This window comes from Artemia sp. Qi Xiang Cuo, chromosome 21, assembly GCF_049724085.1.
Source record: "Artemia sp. Qi Xiang Cuo chromosome 21, ASM4972408v1, whole genome shotgun sequence".
NCBI classification, from domain to species: Eukaryota; Metazoa; Arthropoda; class Branchiopoda; order Anostraca; family Artemiidae; genus Artemia; species Artemia sp. Qi Xiang Cuo.
The window spans coordinates 7,925,237-7,948,999 of NC_142814.1; the positions used below are offsets into that span (position 1 = coordinate 7,925,237).

A 23,763-nucleotide genomic window follows, 5' to 3' on the forward strand; every position below is an offset into this window, starting at 1 on the left:
GCGGCAGGGCTCATTCGAAGGGAAATTAAGAAGTTCTAGTGCCCTTTTTAAGTGACCAAAAAAATGGAGGGCAATTAGGCCCCCTCTCACGCTCATTTTTTTCCCAAAATCACCCGATAAAAATTTTGAGATAGCCATTTTGTTCAGCACGGTCGAAAAATATAATAACTATGTCTTTGAGGATGACTTAATCCCCCACATTCCTAGGGGGAAGGGCTGCAAGTTATGAACGTTCTCCGTTGTTTAAATATAGTATTGGTTATTGGGAATTACACAGACGTTTTCAGGGGGCATTTTTTCTGGTAGTGGGGGGGGGGGGGTGGGGATATATCGGAGGTTACGCGGGGGGATCTTTCCATGGAGGAAGTTTGCATGGGGGAAGGGACATTGATATGAAGGGGCCGCCGGATTTCCCAGCATTATTTAGAAAAACGGTCAGAAATTAAATAAAAAAACAAGTTTTCAACTGAAACCCTTTTCAATACCAAAACTTAAAACGAACAGAAACTATTAAGTATATGATTGGGTTCGCCCCCTAGTCAATATCTCGCTTTTTACGCTAAAGTTTTTTTGGTGCTTTCATAAGAGCTATTTATCCTAATTAACGGCCTTTGTGATTAAGGGGCCATTCTTAAAGAATAGGAAAAAAATTCGAACTTTAGCGTAAAGAGCGAGATATTGACTAGGGGGGCGAGCCCCCCTAATATTTGTAATAAAAATATACGAATATAGAAATTCCTTATGTAAGTTAATTCCTGAGTTACGTATATTTATTACTAATAAAAACGTTCGTAAATAAAATTAAACAACTTTCGAGAAAGCGATTTAGCCAAAATCAAAACCTGAATTAATTTTAAAACGTTCAGAAATTAAATAAAAATAACAATTTTTGCAACTGAAAGTAGGGAGCGACATTAAAACTTAAAACGATCAGAAATTAAACGAAATATGAAAGGGGCTGTCCCCTCCTCAACGCCTCGCTCTTTACACTACAGCTTGACTCTGTCTCACAACTCTATTTTTTGAAACAATAAAAATGTTTAGCGTAAAGAGCGAGGCATTGAGGAAGGGACAGTCCCTTTCATATACGGAATAATTTCTTTTCGCTTTAAGTTTTAATGTCGCTCCTTACTTTCAGTAAAAAAAACTTGTTGTTTTTATTTAATTTTATTTCAGATCGACTGAAAACATGATTAAAAATGAGAAAAACATCAGCCTGATTAATAGAATCATTTTGCACATTATAAAGTAAGAATTTCATTACTACAGTTTTTTCTGTGGCTTTTTATACAGCCTAGGGCTATGTCTGGACCCATTAGGGGAAAGGAAGCATAATTGTCGCAACAATGATCAATTTATTTGGAAAAATTGTTGACTGGATTGTCAAAATGTACCACTCATTTGCCATTATAGCGTTTCATCCAGATTACATATGATTACCCCTTTTGCAAAACACTATAACAAATGAACTACACAAAATATGGTATTCCTCAGGGGGGCTGGGGGTAATTTATTAGTTAAAGCTTTAGCAAAAAGTTTATTTACCCTTCTACCAAAATCCAAATCAATTTCTTCAAGTTTCCAGCTACCAATGTCACTTTCGTCCTTAGTACCAAGTTCTATCATCGGTATCCTATTTTCAATCACTTCATCCTTGTGATCAACTAAATAATCTTCCAAAATTATAATGGTACCCTGAGGTACAAAAACATCAGACCGCAGAACTCGTATGTTATTCACCAATATACCACCTGTAAAGAGATTTTCTGTAGAAAAATGTGTTTTCATAGAATTGGAAACAAAGGCCTTGGAAATACTCTCACATACTTCTATTCAAAACTTCAAATGGCAAAATAAAAGCCGAATATGGTCAGAACCAGGTGCACGATCTAAATTTCCTTTTAAGGCGCGAAGAGGGGGCATCGAATTATTTAAATTTCTTTCAAAATTTTTCAATTAGATTAAATCGCCTTTATTTCAATACTTCTTTGGATAAACTGGCATCGAATTATGTTAAATTTTCTTCAAATTTCTCAATTAGATTAAATCGCCTTTATTTCAATACTTTTTTGGATAAACTGAGGCTTGGGAAGAAAACTCGAACATTTAGAAACGAGTTCTGGTAAGGAGTGTTACTCCCCTCCCTCCTGCATAAGGTAGACCTAATACGAAAAGTCTGACTACCAAAAGCCCTGTTCCTAAAATCTTGTTTTCTACCCAGATGGTTGTTTTCCGATAGCGGCGTAGCCAGCAGGAGGTTGAAGGGCAGTGGTGGATAGATCAGATTCACAATGATAAACTTACAAAAAAACCTGTGTTTTCTTACGTTTTCTTAGAATCTTGACCTGCTTTTGAGACCTAATTATTTTAAACAGTTCAAGGTAACGAACTGTATGTAAAGAGCAACCCTTGCCAAGAGTAACAGAAGTCTATTAAATTATAGAATTTTACAACATGACATACATCGAAACAGTCCGATTTTCATGCTGATTCAGAAAACTAAAAACTTATTAAATTACAGTTTTAGCTTGATTTTAGAAAAAAGGGACTCTTAAAAAGGGGGAGGGACAGTCTTGATTCGCGGGATCAAAAAAGGATAAATCCTGTTTTTGGAGGGTAATAAAACTAAGCGTGCTTTTAGTTTCTATATGCAAAAATAAGAAAACTTTCACTTTTTTTCTGAGGAAGTCAGACAAAGAACGTGCTGCTCCCCCCCCCCAAGAGTAGGATATTAAGAGAAGGCTCATTCAAACAGAAATTAAAAAGGAAAATCAACAGCGTTGGCTATGCAGCAGTTCCAAGATTGTTTCTGCAACCTAGGATTGCTACTTTTAAACTCTACCATTTAATATCCTAAATTGATACTTATAATATCAAAGTTGATATAACATCGTCACTATTATACGATGGAAGAATAGGAAGGTAAGTCTGTGAGCCAAGCCTAGAATTTTGGTAGCTTCAGCGACAATAATGGTCAAGTATGGTCCTGGAACGGGGGTGCCACCCCTAATGGAGTAGGAAGGGATCGTAAGGGAGGATTTAAAATAAGTTGGAACTTCTTGGGATGGGGCGAAGAGCCAAAACTTTAATAGATTGGGCTGGAAGAGTTTACGCAGCTGTCTTGGCCTCAAGCGGCTAGATGCTCCAGTCAGATGTTAGTAGTAGTAATAATATTATAAGTGTCCTACAACATTACTACACAAGTAGACATATATTTGATATCATTTACTTCATCACGTTTGACCAACAATAGTTGGCCATTTTTATACAGCGGATGAAGCGATTGGTACTACTTACTTGTCGTTGACATATATTTGATATGTTTTACTTCGTCATGTTTGACCAACAATAGTCGGCCATTTTTATAAAGGGGATGAAGCGATTTATTCTCCTTGCTTTTCGTTGACATATATTTGATATCATTTACTTCGTCATGTTTGACCAACAATAGTCGGCCATTTTTATACAGCGGATGAAGCGATTGATTCTACTCACCTGTCGTTGGAATATATTTGATATCGTTCACTTCATCATATTTGACCAGCAATAGTCGATCATTTTTTGTACAGTGGATGAAGGGACTGATTCTACTTACCTGTCGATGGCATATGTTTTATATCATTTACTTCATCATGTTCCACCGACAATAGTCGGCCACTTTTATACAGCGGATGATTCTAACTTACTTGTCGTGTGAACAAAATGCAGACTGGTCCCTTCTAAGCTTCTTTCTTCTATGGATGAATTGCTGCTTATAATATCATTCGACAGTATCTTCCTTCCTAGTAAGATGTGGCTCAAAATAAGTTTCTTAAGCCTTTCAGGATTTCCCAAAATAGAAGAACTGGGTCTTTTGGCGAGATTACTCGGAGCCAGAATTGTGAACGGTACGTCTGGAATTGAAAATATTCAAATGGGTTATACGAGACACAAAACAATTTAAACTGCTTTTTAATACTGTAATAGAGAGAGAAATATTACGCTTTATGTTGCTGAATGGCCTGGATCTTAATAATTAAAAATTAGTCAATCTTAAATAATTAAAATTATAATTAGTCATTTTTAATTAAAATCAAGTTGGTGGACTGTGATTGAAATGAAGAGAGCCGTGGCTAATTGAAACAAAGCCACGACAGATAGTCTGAGTGACAGGCACAGCTGGCATAAACCTTTTTCAGAATTGTATAAAAATGATGTCATTTAACTTGTTGATAGATAGGCTATCATCAATCCATCCTAGGGCAGAACTAAGGTAGATAGGTATGGATTAAGGGTAATTCAAATAGTCAATCAGTTCTATGAGCCATTTGAAGACAATTGGAGACCCAAAATAAAAAAAAAAAATTCTAAAATGTTTGACCGACCATGTCCACAGGACGTACAGGCAATTGATCAACTGAGATTGTTCACAATATATGAGATATGCCTACAGGAAAATGCCCATACAATTGCAATGGGTATGACCGAGATCCCCAAACTGGGGGGGGGGGGCTCACAAGAGACCTATATTAAGAGAGGTGTGCATTTTTAGAAGGGGTACAAAACTTCTTTTCTTACCCCAGTAGCTCAATTAGTAGTTTTAACGGAAGGAGACGTCGTCTGAAATGTCGCCCTACGAACTGGAATTGTGAGTGGCAACTGAGGTGAATTTTGACATACATAAGGGGAAGGTAATAGGCAATGCCGTATCCAGCGGGGAGAAGTTAGGGGCTTTGAACCCCCCCCCCCACCCGAAATGCTTGTCTGACTCGTAAAAACGTAAAAAAATGGATATAAACAAATTTTTATGTTTTTTTATTTTTTTGTGCACCCCACTCCCGTTAAAAAAATCCTTGTGTAAAAGACCCCCCAAAAAAAAAAATCCCAGATACGGCCCTGGTAATAGGTAATAGGAGGGATTTATATGTAGAGGGAAAACGATAGGATAGAGAGGAAAGTTGGCTATCATGACACGTCAACTTTGTCGGGACTCTTATTATGACAACTTTTAGAAAGCCCACTTGAAATTTTCGCTCTTATGATTTCACGTTTTTCATATAAATCGACTTTTTCTGTATTGTACAAAGAGTTCCGCCCTCCCCCGAAACAGAACATTTCGATACTACCCAAACAAGTGTGTTCCGACATTTGTCTGAAAAAACTCTGCCACAGTGGAGTCAATTTAGAAAAATGTAGGGTGGGAGCCAAACTGTATTTTTAAAAATTTAGGTGGAACAGTTTTGTTGTTTCTTCAATTTTTCATTGAAAATACCCAAAAATGGCATCTTTTAATGAAAGTACCCCCAAGAAGGTATTTTTCAAAATCTAGGTAAGGCAGAAAAATATAGGATTTCCGAATGACCACCAACCCCCCCCTCCCCCCCCCCCCAAAAAAAAAATGATGCTCCTACTGCACCCTCCCATAAATACTGCAGCCTAAATAAATCGTTATTTTCAACCCCTATCCCAGAAAAAATCCGTTGACATCACCTATCCCCACAAAAGGCTGGGATATGTAAAACTATGCTCTTAAGTATAGTGCTGACTGCGTGCCTCACGAGACTGGGATAATGCCTATCACCCAGTATGAATAAAAACAAAATGATTGGATGTGATTCCATGGGGCTCTTTGTCCCACCTCTACTTTTTAAAACAATAAAAAAAATTTGCGTAAAGAGCGAGGCGGTGAGGAGGGGGCAGCCCCTTTCATATACGGAATAATTTCTGTTCGTTTTAAGTTTTGATGTCACTCCTCACTTTCAGTTATAAAAACTTGTTTTTTTTTCACTTAAATTGAATCAAGGGTTACAGGCAATACAGAAACTAAAGCTCCTTGTATCTTGGTTTTTGCTATTCGGTCCCCCATTTTTTGTTTCACATGGAACTCTAAAAGAAAAATCATAAAATGCGTAAACCTTTCATAAAGAAATATGAAACAAAAACGGAAGAAAAGCAGTAGGAAAGGGTGGATGGATAAAACTAATATGATAAAAATTTTAAATTTATTTTTCGAGAACTTTTATGGCCTTTCAAACTTTTAATCCAGTAGACTCAGTAAATTTTATTTACTGTTCTATGTCAGCCAATTTTTTTTTTGCGGCAGTCGTAAATAGAAATCTAACCCAAAAAATTACTTTATTTTTAATATTATATTTTGTGATTTATGAAAATCACGTAGATATATCAATTTCCTTTCAAGTAAGACCTTAAACAGCTTTCTATTATTCCAGTACCCAGGTAGCGGCAGAAAAATGACATATCAGTGCTACCGTTGCGAAAAAAAAATTTTCTTTTTGTCTGTGGTGGAGGGCGGGGGGCTGTAACTTCCTTGAATGGGGTTTTTAACAATAGAAATTCCAATGGTGTGGGGTCAATTTCGATCCAACACAATTTTTGAGGGTTTTTAGCAAGGCCTTATCCAGTGGGGAAAGGGGAGGGGTACAGGTCTTGACCCCCTTTCCAAAAATAAAAATGCCCGATTGATAAAAACGTAACCAAAATACATATAAACAATTTTTTGATGCGTTTTGAAAATTTTCTTCTGTACCCCCCCCCCCCCCGAACAAAATCCTGGGCACGGCCTTGGTTTTTAGGCTAAAGTTTCGAAATTACCATAGATTTCTTTCCACAATAATCTTTTACCGTTAGGATTAATTGAAATCATAGTTAACATTCCTAAATTACCTTTAAATGGCAATTTTTCTCGCTTGAAAGTTTTTTTTTCAAACAAAGTTTTAAAATTTTCGGTTCATATGAGCTGACTTCTTTCTTTACTAAGTTGCAACGATTACTGCAACCATGATAGAGGCCACGGTAGCGAAAGGTCGTACCTGACATTTCTGAGATGATTATCGAAAACCGTACTCTAAGCTATTATCAAAGGAATGACTAGAATGGCAGTATATATTTAATCACACTTTGATTGCTCTGATCTAAATTACCCCGCTGATGCCACCTTCTGGCAATTAACTTATAGGTGTGAAAATATCTGATACGATCTTTTGGCGTTACAGCGACAATGTATCCTACCAGATATTTTCTAGAGTAATTGTGTAACAATTGTTTTAAGTGCTCCTTTGAAGGATCGCATATCTGTCGGAGTAAGATGTCAAAACAATTAATTTCAAAAAATAACAATAGGTTGTTATTTTATAATGACGCAGTGCATATCAAAAAGAATAAAAGTAATTACGCTAAAGTTAAACATAACTATTGATGGACAAATAAAAAATTTATAAATGTTTTAATCTCAACGGAAAATTTATGTTATCGTCATGCAAGTTAGGTTAGATCTATTTTGGGTTGTAGATCCAATCCTGAGAACTCATAGCGAACGAAGAAGATAAAAACAATACAAATATTTAGGCTGAGACCTCCACGCAGCAGTCCTCAGAGCAAAAAATTAGAATATAAGTAGAAACAAGTTTACAGGACAATATAAAGGACACCTAGCCTAACCATTCCAAGGTTTTGTCATTCACTGGGTTTTGAGCAGACGCTGTTTTAAAGGGGGGGGGGGGCAAAATCTAAAACAAATAATCTAACGACTCTAATGATTTTGTAATTTTTTAAATTCCAGTTTTATTCAAATAAAGTAAAGGGCGCAGTTAGCAGTAAGTATAAGCAAATTGAATCCGAAATTGTCACTTTTCCCATATCTTCATCACCTTTTCTTGAAAATGAAAGTTAGTACACCAAATTTAATTAATTTTAACATTTTTTGTGATATTTTGTATTCAATTTTGTTAATACATGAAAATTTTGTTAAAATTTGGCCTGAAAATTTTTACGAAGTAGGGGGAAGGGGGCTAATCAAGATTTTACCCCGGGCGCAGGAGAGGCCAGAACCGCCACAGGTCTTGACAAATAAAAAAAAAAGAAGTTAGTGCTGGGTCAAATGGCTGGTTTTATTATCTGACTATGACATATAAGAAAATCAAGACGGATTGCCACCATGGTCAGCCCCGAAAACAAGCAGTTTTCTCAACGTTGAACCTATAAATCATGGGTGTCAATTCATAAAAACGTAAAAGGAGGGGAAAGGATTCTTCCAATTTTTGAAAATAAAGATACAAAAAAAACCATTTTTTAAAATAAAAAGGGGACAATGTCTTTTTTTCATAGAAAATGCCAAAACAAGGTATTTTTTGAAAATATAGGTGAGTTATGGGCTTCCCCCAATTAGCATTTCTGCCAAAAACAAATAAATAAGTATATAAAATAAAAGAATAAGCATGTTTACAGATGATGGTCTGCTGAAAATCAGTTTTTTTGGCTATCTAGTTGGACCTCCCGAAAACCAGGACGTTCTCGATTGGGATGAAAATATTTCATCAGAAAAGATTAACCGGCAGTAGAAACTTCATTTGAGGGAGTAAAGAATGAAGCTGTTAACAAAGTGAAGTAAACAAGAAACGTAGTTATATCTGTTTGGCTCAGGTGTCTTGGTGTTGTGGCGAATTTTCTGTAGCAGCACTAGCCCTAATCCAAAAAGGAGAAATCACTTGGCGATGGTAGGACAAGCCCAGCCATCCCAAATAGAAGAATTCTGGGAAAGGCCGTACCAAGAGGGGGGTTTGAACCCCCCCCCCCCGAAATGTTTTTTGTCTCGTAAAAACGTAACAAAAATGGATATAAACAAATTTTGTATGAGTTTTTTGAGGTTTTTTTGTGTAAACCCCTCCCCCCGAAAAAAATCTTCGATTAAAACCCCCTCCAAAAAAAGACCTGGGCACGGCCTTGACCCTGGGGATCAATATACATTCTTTAATCTACAAACAGAGTTGCAAGAAAGCCTGGGAGATTTCGCTCTAACCTAAAAATTGTCAATTATCCCAATAATTTGTCAGATTTGCCCTTGTTTTTTAATTTATCTCCGGACATACCTATAGAAATCCCACACAGCCCAAACTACCAGCAACGTCTTCTGAAAAAAAAAATGTTTTAAAATTCTTCTTAACAATAATCTTATCTGGCCATACCCTCGTATTCAAAGCAAGGGTAGGGCCAGGGTCTTGGCATCCCTAAAAAAAAGTATTTCATTCAGTGCCAAATGCCATACTAATGCAACTTTTTCTCAACAGCACATCCTATATGGCATAACAGTAGCGTCATTTGCAGCCCACGTGTAAACAATAGCGATTGATCAAGAATATGGTATGCTCGCCGGTTATGGTTAACTTGGTCGGAAGTATATAATTTGGTGTTAATATCAATTAGTTCTATAGCTCCTTGACACTTAGCACCAATAGATTTTTGTCACTGACAGGCTAACCATAAGTAGCAAGTTAACGATTTGTATCTATGTTTGGGTTTCCGGCAACGCTGCGAAATAAATATACAACTGTCACTTGGATAAGTAATGGACTAGAAATAAAAATAAGGCTTGAAGGATTCTCCATTGTTTGTTTTTTTGAATTCTTACTTTCTTCTTTACTTTTAACCAGATACACATCAAACCTGACGATTTTTAAAGATTGATGGAAGTAGACACAAGTTCAGAATTGTTTATTAAAGGGGAGAGGAGGGGCTCATGTTGAACCCCTGATAAAAATTGCACTTTACAGAAATCATAGGAAAAGTTAAGATATTATTAACGGGTTGCCTTAGAGCACTCCACTAGGTCATGTACTCAGAAAAATGCCTAAAGAACTATCCTAAAAACACGAAGGCACAAGTTCAGAAGGGGGGGGGGAGAGTATCTCGAAAGAATGAAAAGGCGTTACAGTTCAGTCAAGCACGTACGGAACAACTTATTCAGAAAACCCACCCTCGTTTTCAAACCTAAGTTTCTCATCCCCCCCCCCCAAGAAAAGGCACATTACCTGAAAAATGCAGGGGCATAAGATAGAAGCCATACAGAGCTGGATATTCCCGAGGAAGGGTGAAAACGATACCCCCCCCCAGTATTTTTGACCAAATGCAGAATGAGATCACATCCAATAATATTACGGAACAAGTCACAATATTTGGTGAGTGCAGCAGAGTCCACGGGGCCCAAATCAAAAAATCCCCCGCTGGATCTGAATTTCCTGGGTGTTTCGCAAATACTGACGTGTTGGTTGCTCAGCGTGCCTCTGGGCAAGGACATGCCCAGGGGGGGGGGGGGCCTCAGGGCCCAGTTCTGACCTGTACAGTCCAAACTTTTCTGAAATTTCTGATCACTTCTTGTTCAAATTATCAAACAAGATTAGGCTTTTTTACTACTAGACCTCTCTTCCCCCGATTTGTGTCTATCATTGGGCCTCCATAAAAAATTACTGTGCTTGCGCCTGCCCATTGACTCTGGTATTTGTTAGAGAAAGAGTTCGAAGTACTTCGTACGGGCCCTGTCAATGAAGTCCATTTGCATACTAAACGTTGTTTACCAAGTGTTTCGGGGGCGTACGCAGGGGTAGGGGACTTGGGGCCCAGGTCCCCACTCAAAATTTTAAATTACCCGGCAATTCGTTTAAATATAGCTTTTTTTATTATTTCTCCTCAAATTCCTTTTTAATATTGGTGTCCCTCCATTTCGTAAAAATTCCGGCGTACTCGCCTTAAGTGTCTGACTAATTATCGAACTTATATAATTGATCAAAATAGTGAATTAGTCCTTTCAAACTCAAGCTCGGAATGGAATCTTATAACAAGTAAAAAAAGCCTGTATTCTTACCGATGCTAATCTCCCAAATGAAGCTTAGCGGATCTCCTATTATTATCTGAATCATATATACTCAAAACATAATTTATTATAGAAAACCGAAACATTTGAGAGGAGGTTTGGCCACAGAGGGCCACCCCACAGGTGTTGTGCCAGATGACATATGCTAAAATGCTTCTGCACACGTGGCAGAATAAAGGGCATTGACCAGACTGAAAAATATTTTGAGAATGTTCAGTAACGTGTCATTTATAATGGTATTAACAGTTGGAGTCGAAAGGTCCTTTCCTAAGAACAAACTTCTGCCTATTTTAAGTTTCAAAATCGCTTTTTACTATCATTAATTAAAAAAAACTTTTTCCACAAAATAAGTTTTTCAAAAAAAAGTAAAGAACTCCTTTAAACCAAAATGAATAAAATAGAATCAAATTATATACCAAGCATACAACTACCACAAATCAGTATAAATAAATAAATGAAACCCAAAACGATCAGAAATTAAAATAAATAACAGAGTGAAACTCAAAACGAGCAGAAATTAATATGAGTAGAGTTCAAAACCCCTACGCTTTCTAAAAGCCAGAATATAATTTGTACGTCACTGAAAAAAAATGCAAATGAACTTACTGAAAAAAAGTGTGCATTGCCAGTTTAATATACATATGCTGATATTTATTCCTTAACATCTTAATTAATTTTTGATTTCTTAAAGTTATAAAAGTGAAAACATTTAAAAGATTTTTTTTCAGTAAAGTACAAATTGTATTCTGGCTTTTAGAAAGCATTTGGTGTGTGTTTTGAACACACACCAAATGAGCCTCTTCTAAAGTTAGACGACCATCCCTTCCATAAAAACCTGAAATACCCTCCGGGCATAACTTAGAACCCGTGCCCCTAATCCCTGGGATTTGTTTCAACCCTAAAAGCCTTGTTATATGTTATTTATACTGTTTTGAACGGGATGGCTATCTCAAAATTTCTTTCAATTAGATGCATTTCGAGACAATGCGGCGTGTGTGTGTGTGTGTGGGGGGGGGGGGGGGTAGCAACTCTCTAATCACTTTCATTCTTGCTTTCTATAAAAAAACTTGTATGCCCCCAGGCAATAACTTACAACCTTTGCCCTGAGGCCTGGGGGGATTTGTTGTCCTCAAAGACATAATTTCCAGACTTGTCAAACACGTTGAACAAAATGACTATCTTGAAATTCGATTGGAAGTCTTTGAGGAAATGATGGACGGGAGGGGTCATTTGCCGTCTGATCACTTTCGACTAATAAAAAGGCACTAGTCCTCTCAATTTCCAATCGAATGAGCCCTTTTTGAAGCATCTACGACAAAATTTTCTACAAAAACTCATAAGCCCCAAGGGCATAACTTATGACCTTTGTCCTGAAGGCTGTGAGGGGGGGGGGTTGACATTCTCAAAAGCATAATTTCCAGACCTTTCAACTACGTTGAAAATATGGCTATATCAAAATATTCATCGGAAATGTTTGAGAAAATGCTGGGCGTGGGGGGATTCTCCCTCCGATTGCCTTCGACTATTATAAAGGACAATAGCACTCTCAATTTCAAATCGAATGAGGCCTTTCTGAAGTCTTTACGACAGCAATTTGTATAAAAATTTATATCCTCCCAGGCAAAACTTAAAACCTTAGCCCTGAAGGCTTGGGGGGGGGGGGGGTTGTCAAGCTAAAAGACGTAAAGACGTAATTTCCTGAACCTACAACTAAGTTAAACAAAATGGCTATATCAAACGTTGATCGGAAAGGTTTGGGGAAATGATGGGCTTTGGGGGAAGGACATTCGCCCTCCGATCGCTTTTGACTATTAATAAGGGCACTAGCCCTCTCAATTCCCTATTGAATGAACCCTTTTTGAGGTTTCTACGACACTACTTTCAATAAAAGCCTTATATGCCCCCAGGACATACCTTAGAACCTTTGCCCTGGGGGCTTTGGGGTGTCTGTCATGCTCAAAGACATTATTCCCGGAACTTTCAACTACGTTGAACAAAATAGCTATCTCAAAATTTTGATTGGATGTGTTCGCGGAAATGGTGGGCGTCAGAGGGGGTTAGTTGCCCTCCAATACCTTTCGACTTTTAAAAAGGGCACTAGCCCTTTGAATTTCCAATTGAACGAGCCTTTTTTGAAGTTTCTAAGGCAATACTATCAATAAAAACATTATATGCCCCCAGGGTATAACTTACAACCCTTGTCCTGAGGGCTGTGGGGGGAGTGTCCTCCTCAAAGACATAGTTTCCGGACCTGTCAACTACGTTGAACAAAATGACTATCTTAAAATTTTAATTTGACGTATTTGGGGAAATGGTCGGCGGGAGAGGGGGGTTAGTTGACCCTTCAATCACTTTCGACAATTAAAAATGGCCTTAACCCTTTCAACTTCCAATCGAATGTGCCCTTTTAGAAGTTTCTACGACAACACTTTCTATAAAAACCATATATGCTCCCAGGGAATAAATTACAAAACTTTCCATGAGAGCTTTGGGGGGTTGTCATCCTCAAAGACTTAGTTTCCAGAGCCTTCAATTACGTTGAACAAAATGGCTATCTCAAAATTTTGATTGGACGTGTTTGGGGAAATGGCGGGCGTGAGAGGAGGGTTAGTCTCCAATCACTTTCGACAATTAAAAAGGGAACAAGCCCTTTCAATTTCAAATAGAATGAGCTTTTTTTGGAGTTTCTACGACAACATTTCCTATAAACACCTTATATGACCCAAGGGCATAACTTACTACCCGTGCCCTGTGGGCTGTGAGGGAGTTGTTATCCTTAAAGACCTAATTTTCAGAACTTTCAAACAACATGGCTACCTCAAAATTTTGATTGGACGTGTTTGGAGGAACGGGGGGCGTGAGAGGGGGGGGGGACCTCCAATCACTTTCGACTATTGTAAAGGGCACTAGCCCTTTCAGTTTCTAATAGAATGAGCCCCTTTTGAAGTTTCTACGATGATGCTTTCTATAAAAAACCTTATATGTACCAAGGGCATAACTTACAACCCTTGCCCTGAGGCCTGGGGGGATTTGTTGTCCTCAAAGACATAATTTCCAGACTTGTCAAACACGTTGAACAAAATGACTATCTTGAAATTCGATTGGAAGTCTTTGAGGAAATGATGGACGGAAGGGGTCATTTGCCGTCTGATCACTTTCGACTAATAAAAAGGCACTAGTCCTCTCAATTTCCAATCGAATGAGCCCTTTTTGAAGCATCTACGACAAAATTTTCTACAAAAAACTCATAAGCCCCAAGGGCATAACTTATGACCTTTGTCCTGAAGGCTGTGAGGGGGGGGGGGTTGACATTCTCAAAAGCATAATTTCCAGACCTTTCAACGACGTTGAAAATATGGCTATATCAAAATATTCATCGGAAATGTTTGAGAAAATGATGGGCGTGGGGGGATTCTCCCTCCGATTGCCTTCGACTATTATAAAGGACAATAGCACTCTCAATTTCAAATCGAATGAGGCCTTTCTGAAGTCTTTACGACAGCAATTTGTATAAAAATTTATATCCTCCCAGGCAAAACTTAAAACCTTAGCCCTGAAGGCTTGGGGGGGGGGGGGTGTCAAGCTAAAAGACGTAAAGACGTAATTTCCTGAACCTTCAACTAAGTTCAACAAAATGGCTATATCAAACGTTTATCGGAAATGTTTGGGGAAATGATGGGCTTTGGGGGAAGGACATTCGCCCTCCGATCGCTTTGACTATTAATAAGGGCACTAGCCCTCTCAATTCCCTATTGAATGAACCCTTTTTGAGGTTTCTACGACACTACTTTCAATAAAAGCCTTATATGCCCCCAGGACATACCTTAGAACCTTTGCCCTGGGGGCTTTGGGGTGTCTGTCATGCTCAAAGACATTATTCCCGGAACTATCAACTACGTTGAAGAAAATAGCTATCTCAAAATTTTGATTGGATGTGTTCGGGGAAATGATGGGCGTGAGAGGGGGGTTAGTTATCCTGCAATCACTTTCGACTATTAAAAAGAACATAAGCTCTTTCAGTTTCCAATTGACTGGGTCAGTTTTCAAGGTTTTACGACGACGCTTTCTATAAAAACCATATATGCCCCCAGGACATAAGTTACAACTTTAACACTGGGGGCTGTGGGGGGAGTGTCATCCTCAAAGACAGAATTTCCGGACCTTTCAACTACGTTGAACAAAATGTCTATCTCAAAATTTTTATTTGATGTTTTTGGGGAAATGGTCGGCGGGAGAGGGGGGTTAGTTGACCCTTCAATCACTTTCGACAATTAAAAATGGCCTTAACCCTTTCAACTTCCAATCGAATGTGCCCTTTTAGAAGTTTCTACGACAACACTTTCTATAAAAACCATATATGCTCCCAGGGAATAAATTACAAAACTTTCCATGAGAGCTTTGGGGGGTTGTCATCCTCAAAGACTTAGTTTCCAGAGCCTTCAATTACGTTGAACAAAATGGCTATCTCAAAATTTTGATTGGACGTGTTTGGGGAAATGGCGGGCGTGAGAGGAGGGTTAGTCTCCAATCACTTTCGACAATTAAAAAGGGAATAAGCCCTTTCAATTTCCAATCGAATGAGCTTTTTTTGGAGTTTCTACGACAACATTTCCTATAAACACCTTATATGACCCAAGGGCATAACTTACTACCCTTGCCCTGAGGGCTGTGAGGGAGTTGTTATCCTTAAAGACCTAATTTTCAGAACTTTCAAACAAAATGGCTACCTCAAAATTTTGATTGGAAGTGTTTGGAGGAACGGTGGGCGTGAGAGGGGGGACCTCCAATCACTTTCGACTATTGTAAAGGGCACTAGCCCTTTCAGTTTCTAATAGAATGAGCCCCTTTTGAAGTTTCTACGATGATGCTTTCTATAAAAAACCTTATATGTACCAAGGGCATAACTTACCACCCTTGCCCTGAGGCCTGGGGGGATTTGTTGTCCTCAAAGACATAATTTCCAGACTTGTCAAACACGTTGAACAAAATGACTATCTTGAAATTCGATTGGAAGTCTTTGAGGAAATGATGGACGGAAGGGGTCATTTGCCGTCTGATCACTTTCGACTAATAAAAAGGCACTAGTCCTCTCAATTTCCAATCGAATGAGCCCTTTTTGAAGCATCTACGACAAAATTTTCTACAAAAAACTCATAAGCCCCAAGGGCATTACTTATGACCTTTGTCCTGAAGGCTGTGAGGGGGGGGGGGGTTGACATTCTCAAAAGCAGAATTTCCAGACCTTTCAACTACGTTGAAAATATGGCTATATCAAAATATTCATCGGAAATGTTTGAGAAAAGGAGGGGCGTGGGGGGATTCTCCCTCCGATTGCCTTCGACTATTATAAAGGACAATAGCACTCTCAATTTCAAATCGAATGAGGCCTTTCTGAAGTCTTTACGACAGCAATTTGTATAAAAATTTATATCCTCCCAGGCAAAACTTAAAACCTTAGCCCTGAAGGCTTGGGGGGGGGGGTTGTCAAGCTAAAAGACGTAAAGACGTAATTTCCTGAACCTTCAACTAAGTTCAACAAAATGGCTATATCAAACGTTGATCGGAAATGTTTGGGGAAATGATGGGCTTTGGGGGAAGGACATTCGCCCTCCGATCGCTTTTGACTATTAATAAGAGCACTATCCCTCTCAATTCCCTATTGAATGAACCCTTTTTGAGGTTTCTACGACACTACTTTCAATAAAAGCCTTATATGCCCCCAGAACATACCTTAGAACCTTTGCCCTGGGGGCTTTGGGGTGTCTGTCATGCTCAAAGACATTATTCCCGGAACTTTCAACTACGTTGAACAACATCGCTATCTCAAAATTTTGATTGGATGTGTTTGGGGAAATGGTGAGCGTCAGAGGGGGGTTAGTTGCCCTCACATAACTTTCAACCATTAAAAAGGGCACTAGCTATTTTAATTTCCGACTAAGCAAGCCGTTTTTGCATTTTTAACGACAACGCTTTCTATAAAAACAGGATGTTTCTACAGGGCATACTTTGCCACCCTAGCCCTGAGGGCTGTGTGGTAGGAGTGTCATCCTCAAAGACATAGTTTCTGGACCTTTCAACTACGTTGAACATAATGACTATCTTAAAATTTTAATTTGACGTATTTGGGGAAATGGTCGGCGGGAGAGGGGTTAGTTGACCCTTCAATCACTTTCGACAATTAAAAATGGCCTTAACCCTTTCAACTTCCAATCGAATGTGCCCTTTTAGAAGTTTCTACGACAACACTTTCTATAAAAACCATATATGCTCCCAGGGAATAAATTACAAAACTTTCCATGAGAGCTTTGGGGGGTTGTCATCCTCAAAGACTTAGTTTCCAGAGCCTTCAATTACGTTGAACAAAATGGCTATCTCAAAATTTTGATTGGACGTGTTTGGGGAAATGGCGGGCGTGAGAGGAGGGTTAGTCTCCAATCACTTTCGACAATTAAAAAGGGAATAAGCCCTTTCAATTTCCAATCGAATGAGCTTTTTTGGAGTTTCTACGACAACATTTCCTATAAACACCTTATATGACCCAAGGGCATAACTTACTACCCTTGCCCTGAGGGCTGTGAGGTAGTTGTTATCCTTAAAGACCTAATTTTCAGAACTTTCAAACAACATGGCTACCTCACAATTTTGATGGGAAGTGTTTGGAGGACCGGGGGGCGTGAGAGGGGGGGGGGGACCTCCAATCACTTTCGACTATTGTAAAGGGCACTAGCCCTTTCAGTTTCTAATAGAATGAGCCCCTTTTGAAGTTTCTACGATGATGCTTTATATAAAAAACCTTATATGTCCCCAGGGCATAACTTATAACCCTTGCCCTGAGGGCTGTGGGGGGGGGAGTGTCATCCTCAAAAACATAATGTCCCGAACATTTAACTACGTCAAGCAAAATCGCTATCTCCAAATGTTGATTGGATGGGTTTGGGGACATAGTGGTGGCGAGAGGGGGGTTAGTTGCCCTTCAATCACTTTTGACCATTAAAAAGGGCACTAGCCCTTTCAATTTCCAATCGAATGAGCCCTTTTTTAATTTTCTACGACAACGCTTTCTATAAAAAAAAACCTTATATGCCCCAAGGGTATAGCTTACAACTCTTTCCCTGAGAGCTCTGGGGGGATGTCATCCTCAAAGATATAATTCCTGTACCTTACAATTACTTTGAACAAAATGGCTATCTCAAAATTTTGAGTGGATGTGTTTGGAGAAATGTTGGTCGTGAGAGGGGTGTTAGTTGCCCTCCAATCAATTTCGACTATTCAAAATGGTACAAGTCCTTCCAATTTCCAATCGAATGAGCGCTTTTCGAAGTTTCTATGACAATTCCTTCGATACGAAGTGCCCTGGTCTAAAGAACCAAAAATAATCCATTGTGCCAACATCGTTCTTTGCTTAGGCAGCACTATTGCGCTGCCTCTGATTGAACTTCTAACTTAAAGGATTATAATATTCCTTTTTTTGCAGAAAAGGAAATAGTATATCACCTATTCCATTCAAGAAAGTACATGGCAAGCTACTTAAAGTTATTGTGGACGAGGAAGTGGCAAAATTATAAATTTTCCAAGGACCAGGCATGCACAGAGGAGGGGGGCTTCAAGCATCCTCCTCCTGAATCTAAAAGTCATAATGATTTTCTATATTGTTCGTAAACTGATTATGTTCTAATCGAAATTGTAGCCGTCCTCCACCCTATTTTCACAACCTTATAAATCATTCTGATAAGTCTATATCGGTCGGACACCTAACTGTTAGACGCTTAGCGGATTGTTAGGACGGTTCAGTAAAAGTCTTTGCCGCAAAATTTGCTTTATCTTTTCATAATGTTCAATGGTTGAAAAGCGCTCTCGTTTATTTTTCTGGTTACTTTCCGGTTCTCGTTACTTTGATTCATTCTTCGTTTTTTCTTTTTCTTTTTTTGTCGTACCAAACTGTTTGGCTGCATGACAAAAATAAGCAACTTCTTTTTGTTTCAAAACACGCGAAAACACACTTTTCTTCAGGGAGAGGTTTCGTCCATATCTTAATCTGCGGGAGGGGGTCCAACTTTCTTCGCTACATGCGGTTACCCTGTACACAGTGCACGCCAGAAGAATTGACGTGGAACTTGATGCAGGCTCAGAGATTCAGGAGGTAGAGGTCAAACGTAACGAAGTTAGAAAGTTAGTTTTAGATGTTTGGTAGTGAAGTCAACATTTAGAAGGCTTGGTTTTACGTCAGCAAGTAGCCTAGCATCTATCAAGGTTTCTTAGTTCGAACATACGTTATGCTTTATATGTTCTCTATTCCAAATATAGAATTTCCGGCTAGGTGCAGTAGCCAGAACAATTAATATAACGAGCTATCTCTTTGACACTATCGTGGCTTACTGGAAGTCCTACTTTTTATTCGTAGCATCGAGAAGATCAATTATGGTTTACATTGTTAATTTGACAGGTGTAAGATACTAATTTGAATATTGGGATACATAAAAGTACATGCACAGACACACACGGAGGGAGGCAGCTGCTCCCTCCCTAAAACTTCAAATGTACACTAGATATGGCAGAAAAAGCAGATGGTTGAAAAGGTACTTAAAAAAAGGTAGATGGTTGAAAAAGCTGGAAATAAACAGTTGAAATGACAGAATAAAAGTCAAAGAAGAATCTATTATCCATAATGTCTTGGAAATTTTTAGATTCAATCCAAGAACATTAATGCTGAAGCTGATTGAAGATTTACAATTTTTGGTGATTACTTATTAGTAAAGATTTCATATGTATGATAGAACTTGCTGGCAATGTAAGGTTTTGTGAACTGCAAATATAAATCCCCCCCTGCGCTTCATTACAGAATCGGTTACCCCCCCCCCTAGACAAGAACAACATATCGACCAGGCGATATTATCGGGCAGACATGGGGGTCAGTGCCATTACGGATATCGGAAAAAATATTTGGTATCGGTTGATTTTTTTTTTTTTATGAGCAACTCATCCAAAAGATGGTGCCAAATTTTCTCAGGTAATTTTTGCTTGTGCAATCCTTGAGGGTGGGGCCACCAGATAATTATACATTTATAAGATTGAAAATGTCAAAAAACGAACACTTAAAATCATAAATGGTGAGGGGAAGGTTCCATATCATTATCTACTAGGTAAGTCCAAACTCACCACTTTGACCGGAAGAACGAATCTCCTGTGCCTCCGTTTCGGTACCAAGACCCTGTCTGTTTCCCAATTACGTTCTATCATTCCCGAACCCGCATAAAGCTTTATAAAGCTTCTCGCCCACAACGGACCGTCCCGTATAAAGTCCCCAAATTGACTCCCGTCCCTGCTAAACATGAAAGATATCGTAAGAGTTTACTTCGAAGTTTTGTTGAATTGTATAATACCCAGGAAAAGTAGTCACTAATTTTATTTTATTTTTTTGCTTTTTGATTTTTTAAGTAAGTTTTGATTCATTTTATTTAAGTATTTTGTACTGACGTGAACATCACCGATGTCAAAAATTTTTGATACGATATATATGCACAAGTGCTATTTGTGACGCGAAATTTAAATTCGGCAACCATGCTGTGAAAGAAATTTTAAAATTAAATTCTATAAGTCAAATTGAATTCTATTATTATATCAAATTACATTCGTTGTCAATCCTAGGCTTAATTGTGAGATAAGCAATGACACAGATGTGTTCCCCCTGTTCCACCTTCCATAAGCTTTAGGTGTGCCTCGTGAGAACTCCTTAGATGCATCTAAAAAAATACAAATAAAAAAGGAAGTCGCGTACTGGCAGCATACCATTAGTTACAGAGCGCACGCCTTAATACACTCCCTTTAGTCATGCAGTGGAGCACAGTAGCACAAGACTGGAGCAGCCTATAATATAAAAATAACCGTGTTGGTTTTGTGAAGTCTGGATGGCAGCAGTAAATATTTATCACCAATAGTGAGTTTGTTTGAGGGGGATGTTTAATTAAACCAAGAAACATTATTTGTATTCAGGATATCAAAATGACGCATACACGGTATCTTAGGAACAGCCAAGGGTATTAAATTGAAACTTCCAGGGCAAGCTGAGGAGTTACGTGAGCTAAATCAAAAGACACAACATGCATTCAGGCTATTGTAAAAGGACATCTGCAATATCTAAGAAACAGCAGGGTTCAAGTTGAGAGCTTCAAAGAATGACGAGGAGAATGTTGAACTAAATCAAAAGACACTATATGCATGCAGTTTGTCAAAACCGAGTCAAACTCAAAACGAGCAGAAACTAGCATGAGTAGGGCTCAAAATCCCTATGCCTTCCCAAGACCAGAACATAAATTGCACTTTACTGAAAAAATATTAATGTTTTTACTTTATAACTTTAACAAATCAAATAATATTAACATTTTGATTACTAGAGTATCAGTATATTAAACTGACAATTAACATTGATTTGTATTTTTTTCAGTAAAGTGCCAATTATGTTCTGGCCTTGGGAAGGCATATGGGTTTTGAGCCGAACTTATGTTAATTTCTGCTCGTTTTGAGTTTGCCTCGGTTATTTATTATAATTTCTGTTCGTTTTGGTTTCCTTTATTTATCGATGCTGATTTGTGGTAGTTTCACGCTTGGTAGATTGTTTGATTTTATTTTTTCTCATTTTTGGTTTAATGGAGTTCTTACATTTGTTTGAAAAACTTGTTTTGTGGAAAAAGCTTTTTTTAATTAATTTCTATTCGTTTTATATTGACGTAGTCTTTTCAGGGAAAAAGAAAATAATGCTTTAAGTCTTTTCTTTTTTTAAGACTTTATAGTTTGGCCTTCTATTTGTATGCTGGAGAAAAATTTTCGGCAATTTTTACCAACATACACCTTTTTAAAAATTTGGGCACAAATAGTATTTGCAATTTTTACCAAGATACACCCTTTTAAAAATTTGGACACAAATAGTATTTTTAATATAGTTTCATACCTCCTCTAGTTGAACTGAAATAGAACACTTGATACCATTCGCAAAAAAATCTGTTTACTTTCTTTGATAGATTGGATACACTTACGCTATTTTGATTTGGATAAATTTTAAGAGCAGAAGTAGCCCCGAAAGTTTGAACATAAAACCCTTAGTCATTCTAGGGATATTGGTGAGTTGCCTTATTAGGAATTAGCATTAACACAGTGCATTTTGATTTAATCTTAAGGCAATATTTAGTTTTTAAACATAATGGGCAAATGGGAGAATGGGCATGGGAGGGGGGTCAGTTTCTCTCCATTCACTTTTGACTATTAAAAAGGGCATTAGCCCTTTCTATTTTCAATCGAATGAACCCTTTTCGAAGTTCCTACGACAACTCCTTCGATACAAAGTGCCCTGGTCTAAAAAAAAATAAAAAAAAAATAAAATAAGAATATACATTGTACCCAGATCGATCTTTACTAAAAAAATGTCAAGCCTTCCAATCACTTTCGACAATTAAAAAGGGCACTAGTCCTTCAATTTTAATCGAATGAGCCCTTTTTGAGTTTCTACGACAACGCTTTCTATAAACACCTTATATGCCCCCCCAGGGTATAAATTACAACCCTTGCCCTGAGGGCTGTGAGGGGGTTGTCATCCTCAAAGACCTAATTTCCAGAACTTTCAACTACGTTAAACAAAACGGATATCTCAAAATTTTTATTGGATGTGTTTGGGGAAATGGTAGGTGTGAGAGGAGGGTTAGTTGCCCTTCAATCACTTTCGACTATTAAAAAGGCCAGTAGCCATTTCAATTTCCAATCAAATGAGCCCCTTTGAAGTTTCTACGACGAAACTTTCTATAAAAGCCTTACATACCCCCAGGGCATAACTTACAACCTTTGCCCTGACAGTTGTGGGGTGTTGTCATCCTCGAAAACCTAATTTCCAGAAATTTCAACTACGTTGAACAAAATGAATATCTCAAATTTTGATTGGATGTTTTTGGGAAAATGGTGGGCGTGAGAGGGGGATTAGTTGCTCTTCAATCACTTCCGACTATGAAAAAGGGCTTTATCCATTTCAATTTCAAATCGAATGAGCCCTTTTTGAAGTTCCTGCGACAACCTTTTCTATAAATACCTCATATGCTCCCTGGCCTTAACCTATAACACTTGCCCTGAGGGCTTTGGAGGGGGAGGAGGGTCATCCACAAAGACATAATTTCCAGAAAATTTCCAACTACGTAGAAAAAAATGGGTCTTTTAAGACTTTGATTGCATTTGAAAGGAAGAAATGTTGGCATGGGAAGGGTGCTAATTACCCTTCATCCGTTTTCGATACTTAATAAAGGCACTAGCATTTTCAATTTCCAATCGAATAAGCCCTTTTTGAAGTTTCTACGACAAAGCTTTCAATAAAAACCTTATATGCCCCCCCAGGGCATAACTTGTAACCCTTGCTCTGAGGGGTCTGAGGCGGAGGGGTTGTCATCCTCAAAGACCTAATTTCCAGAACTTACAACTATGTTGAACAAAATGGTTGTTTCAAATTTTTATTGGATGTGTTTGGATAAACGGTGGGCGTGAGAGGCGGGGGGGGGGAGGTATTTTCCCTCCAATCACTTTTGACTATTAAAAATGGTACTAGCTTTTTGAATTTCCAATCGAATGAGCCCCTTTTAGAGTTTCTACGACACAGCTGTCAATGAAAACCTTATATGCCCCCAGGGCATAACTTATAACCCTTACCCTGAAGACTACGGGGGGAGTGTCCTGCTCAAAGGTATAGTTTCCAGAACTTTCAACTACGTTGAACAAAATAGCTATCTCAAAATTTTGATTGGATGTGTTTGGGGAAATGGTGGGCATGGAAGGGGTGCTGGTTGCCTTCCAATCACTTTTGACTATTAAAAGCAGCACTAGCCATTTCAATTTCCAATCGAATGAGCCCCTTTTTGAAGTTTCTACGACAACACTTTCTATAAAAAACCTTATATGGACCCAGTACCTACCTTACACCCCTTATCCTGAGGAATGTGGGGGGGGGTGTCATCCCCAAAAACTTAATGTCCAAAACTTTCAACTACGTTGAACAAAATAGCTTTCTCAAAATTTTGATGGGAATTGTTTGGGGAAAAAGTAGACGAGAGAGGGGGTTAGTTGCCCTCCAATCACTTTTGACTATTAAGAAG

At 38.3% G+C, this 23,763-nt stretch overlaps 1 protein-coding gene across 1 annotated transcript in view; it reads right to left on the minus strand.

The window, feature by feature from the left end:
- Window positions 1-23,763, minus strand: part of LOC148939204 (uncharacterized) — a 224,124-nt gene that overhangs the window by 189,677 nt on the left and 10,684 nt on the right. The window contains exons 2-3 of the mRNA XM_089107060.1: window positions 3,687-3,893; window positions 1,546-1,751 (exon numbers count right to left, since the gene is read on the minus strand). Coding sequence (XP_088963186.1) covers window positions 1,546-1,751; window positions 3,687-3,893 — 413 coding nt within the window. The remainder of the gene's footprint in view (window positions 1-1,545; window positions 1,752-3,686; window positions 3,894-23,763) is intronic.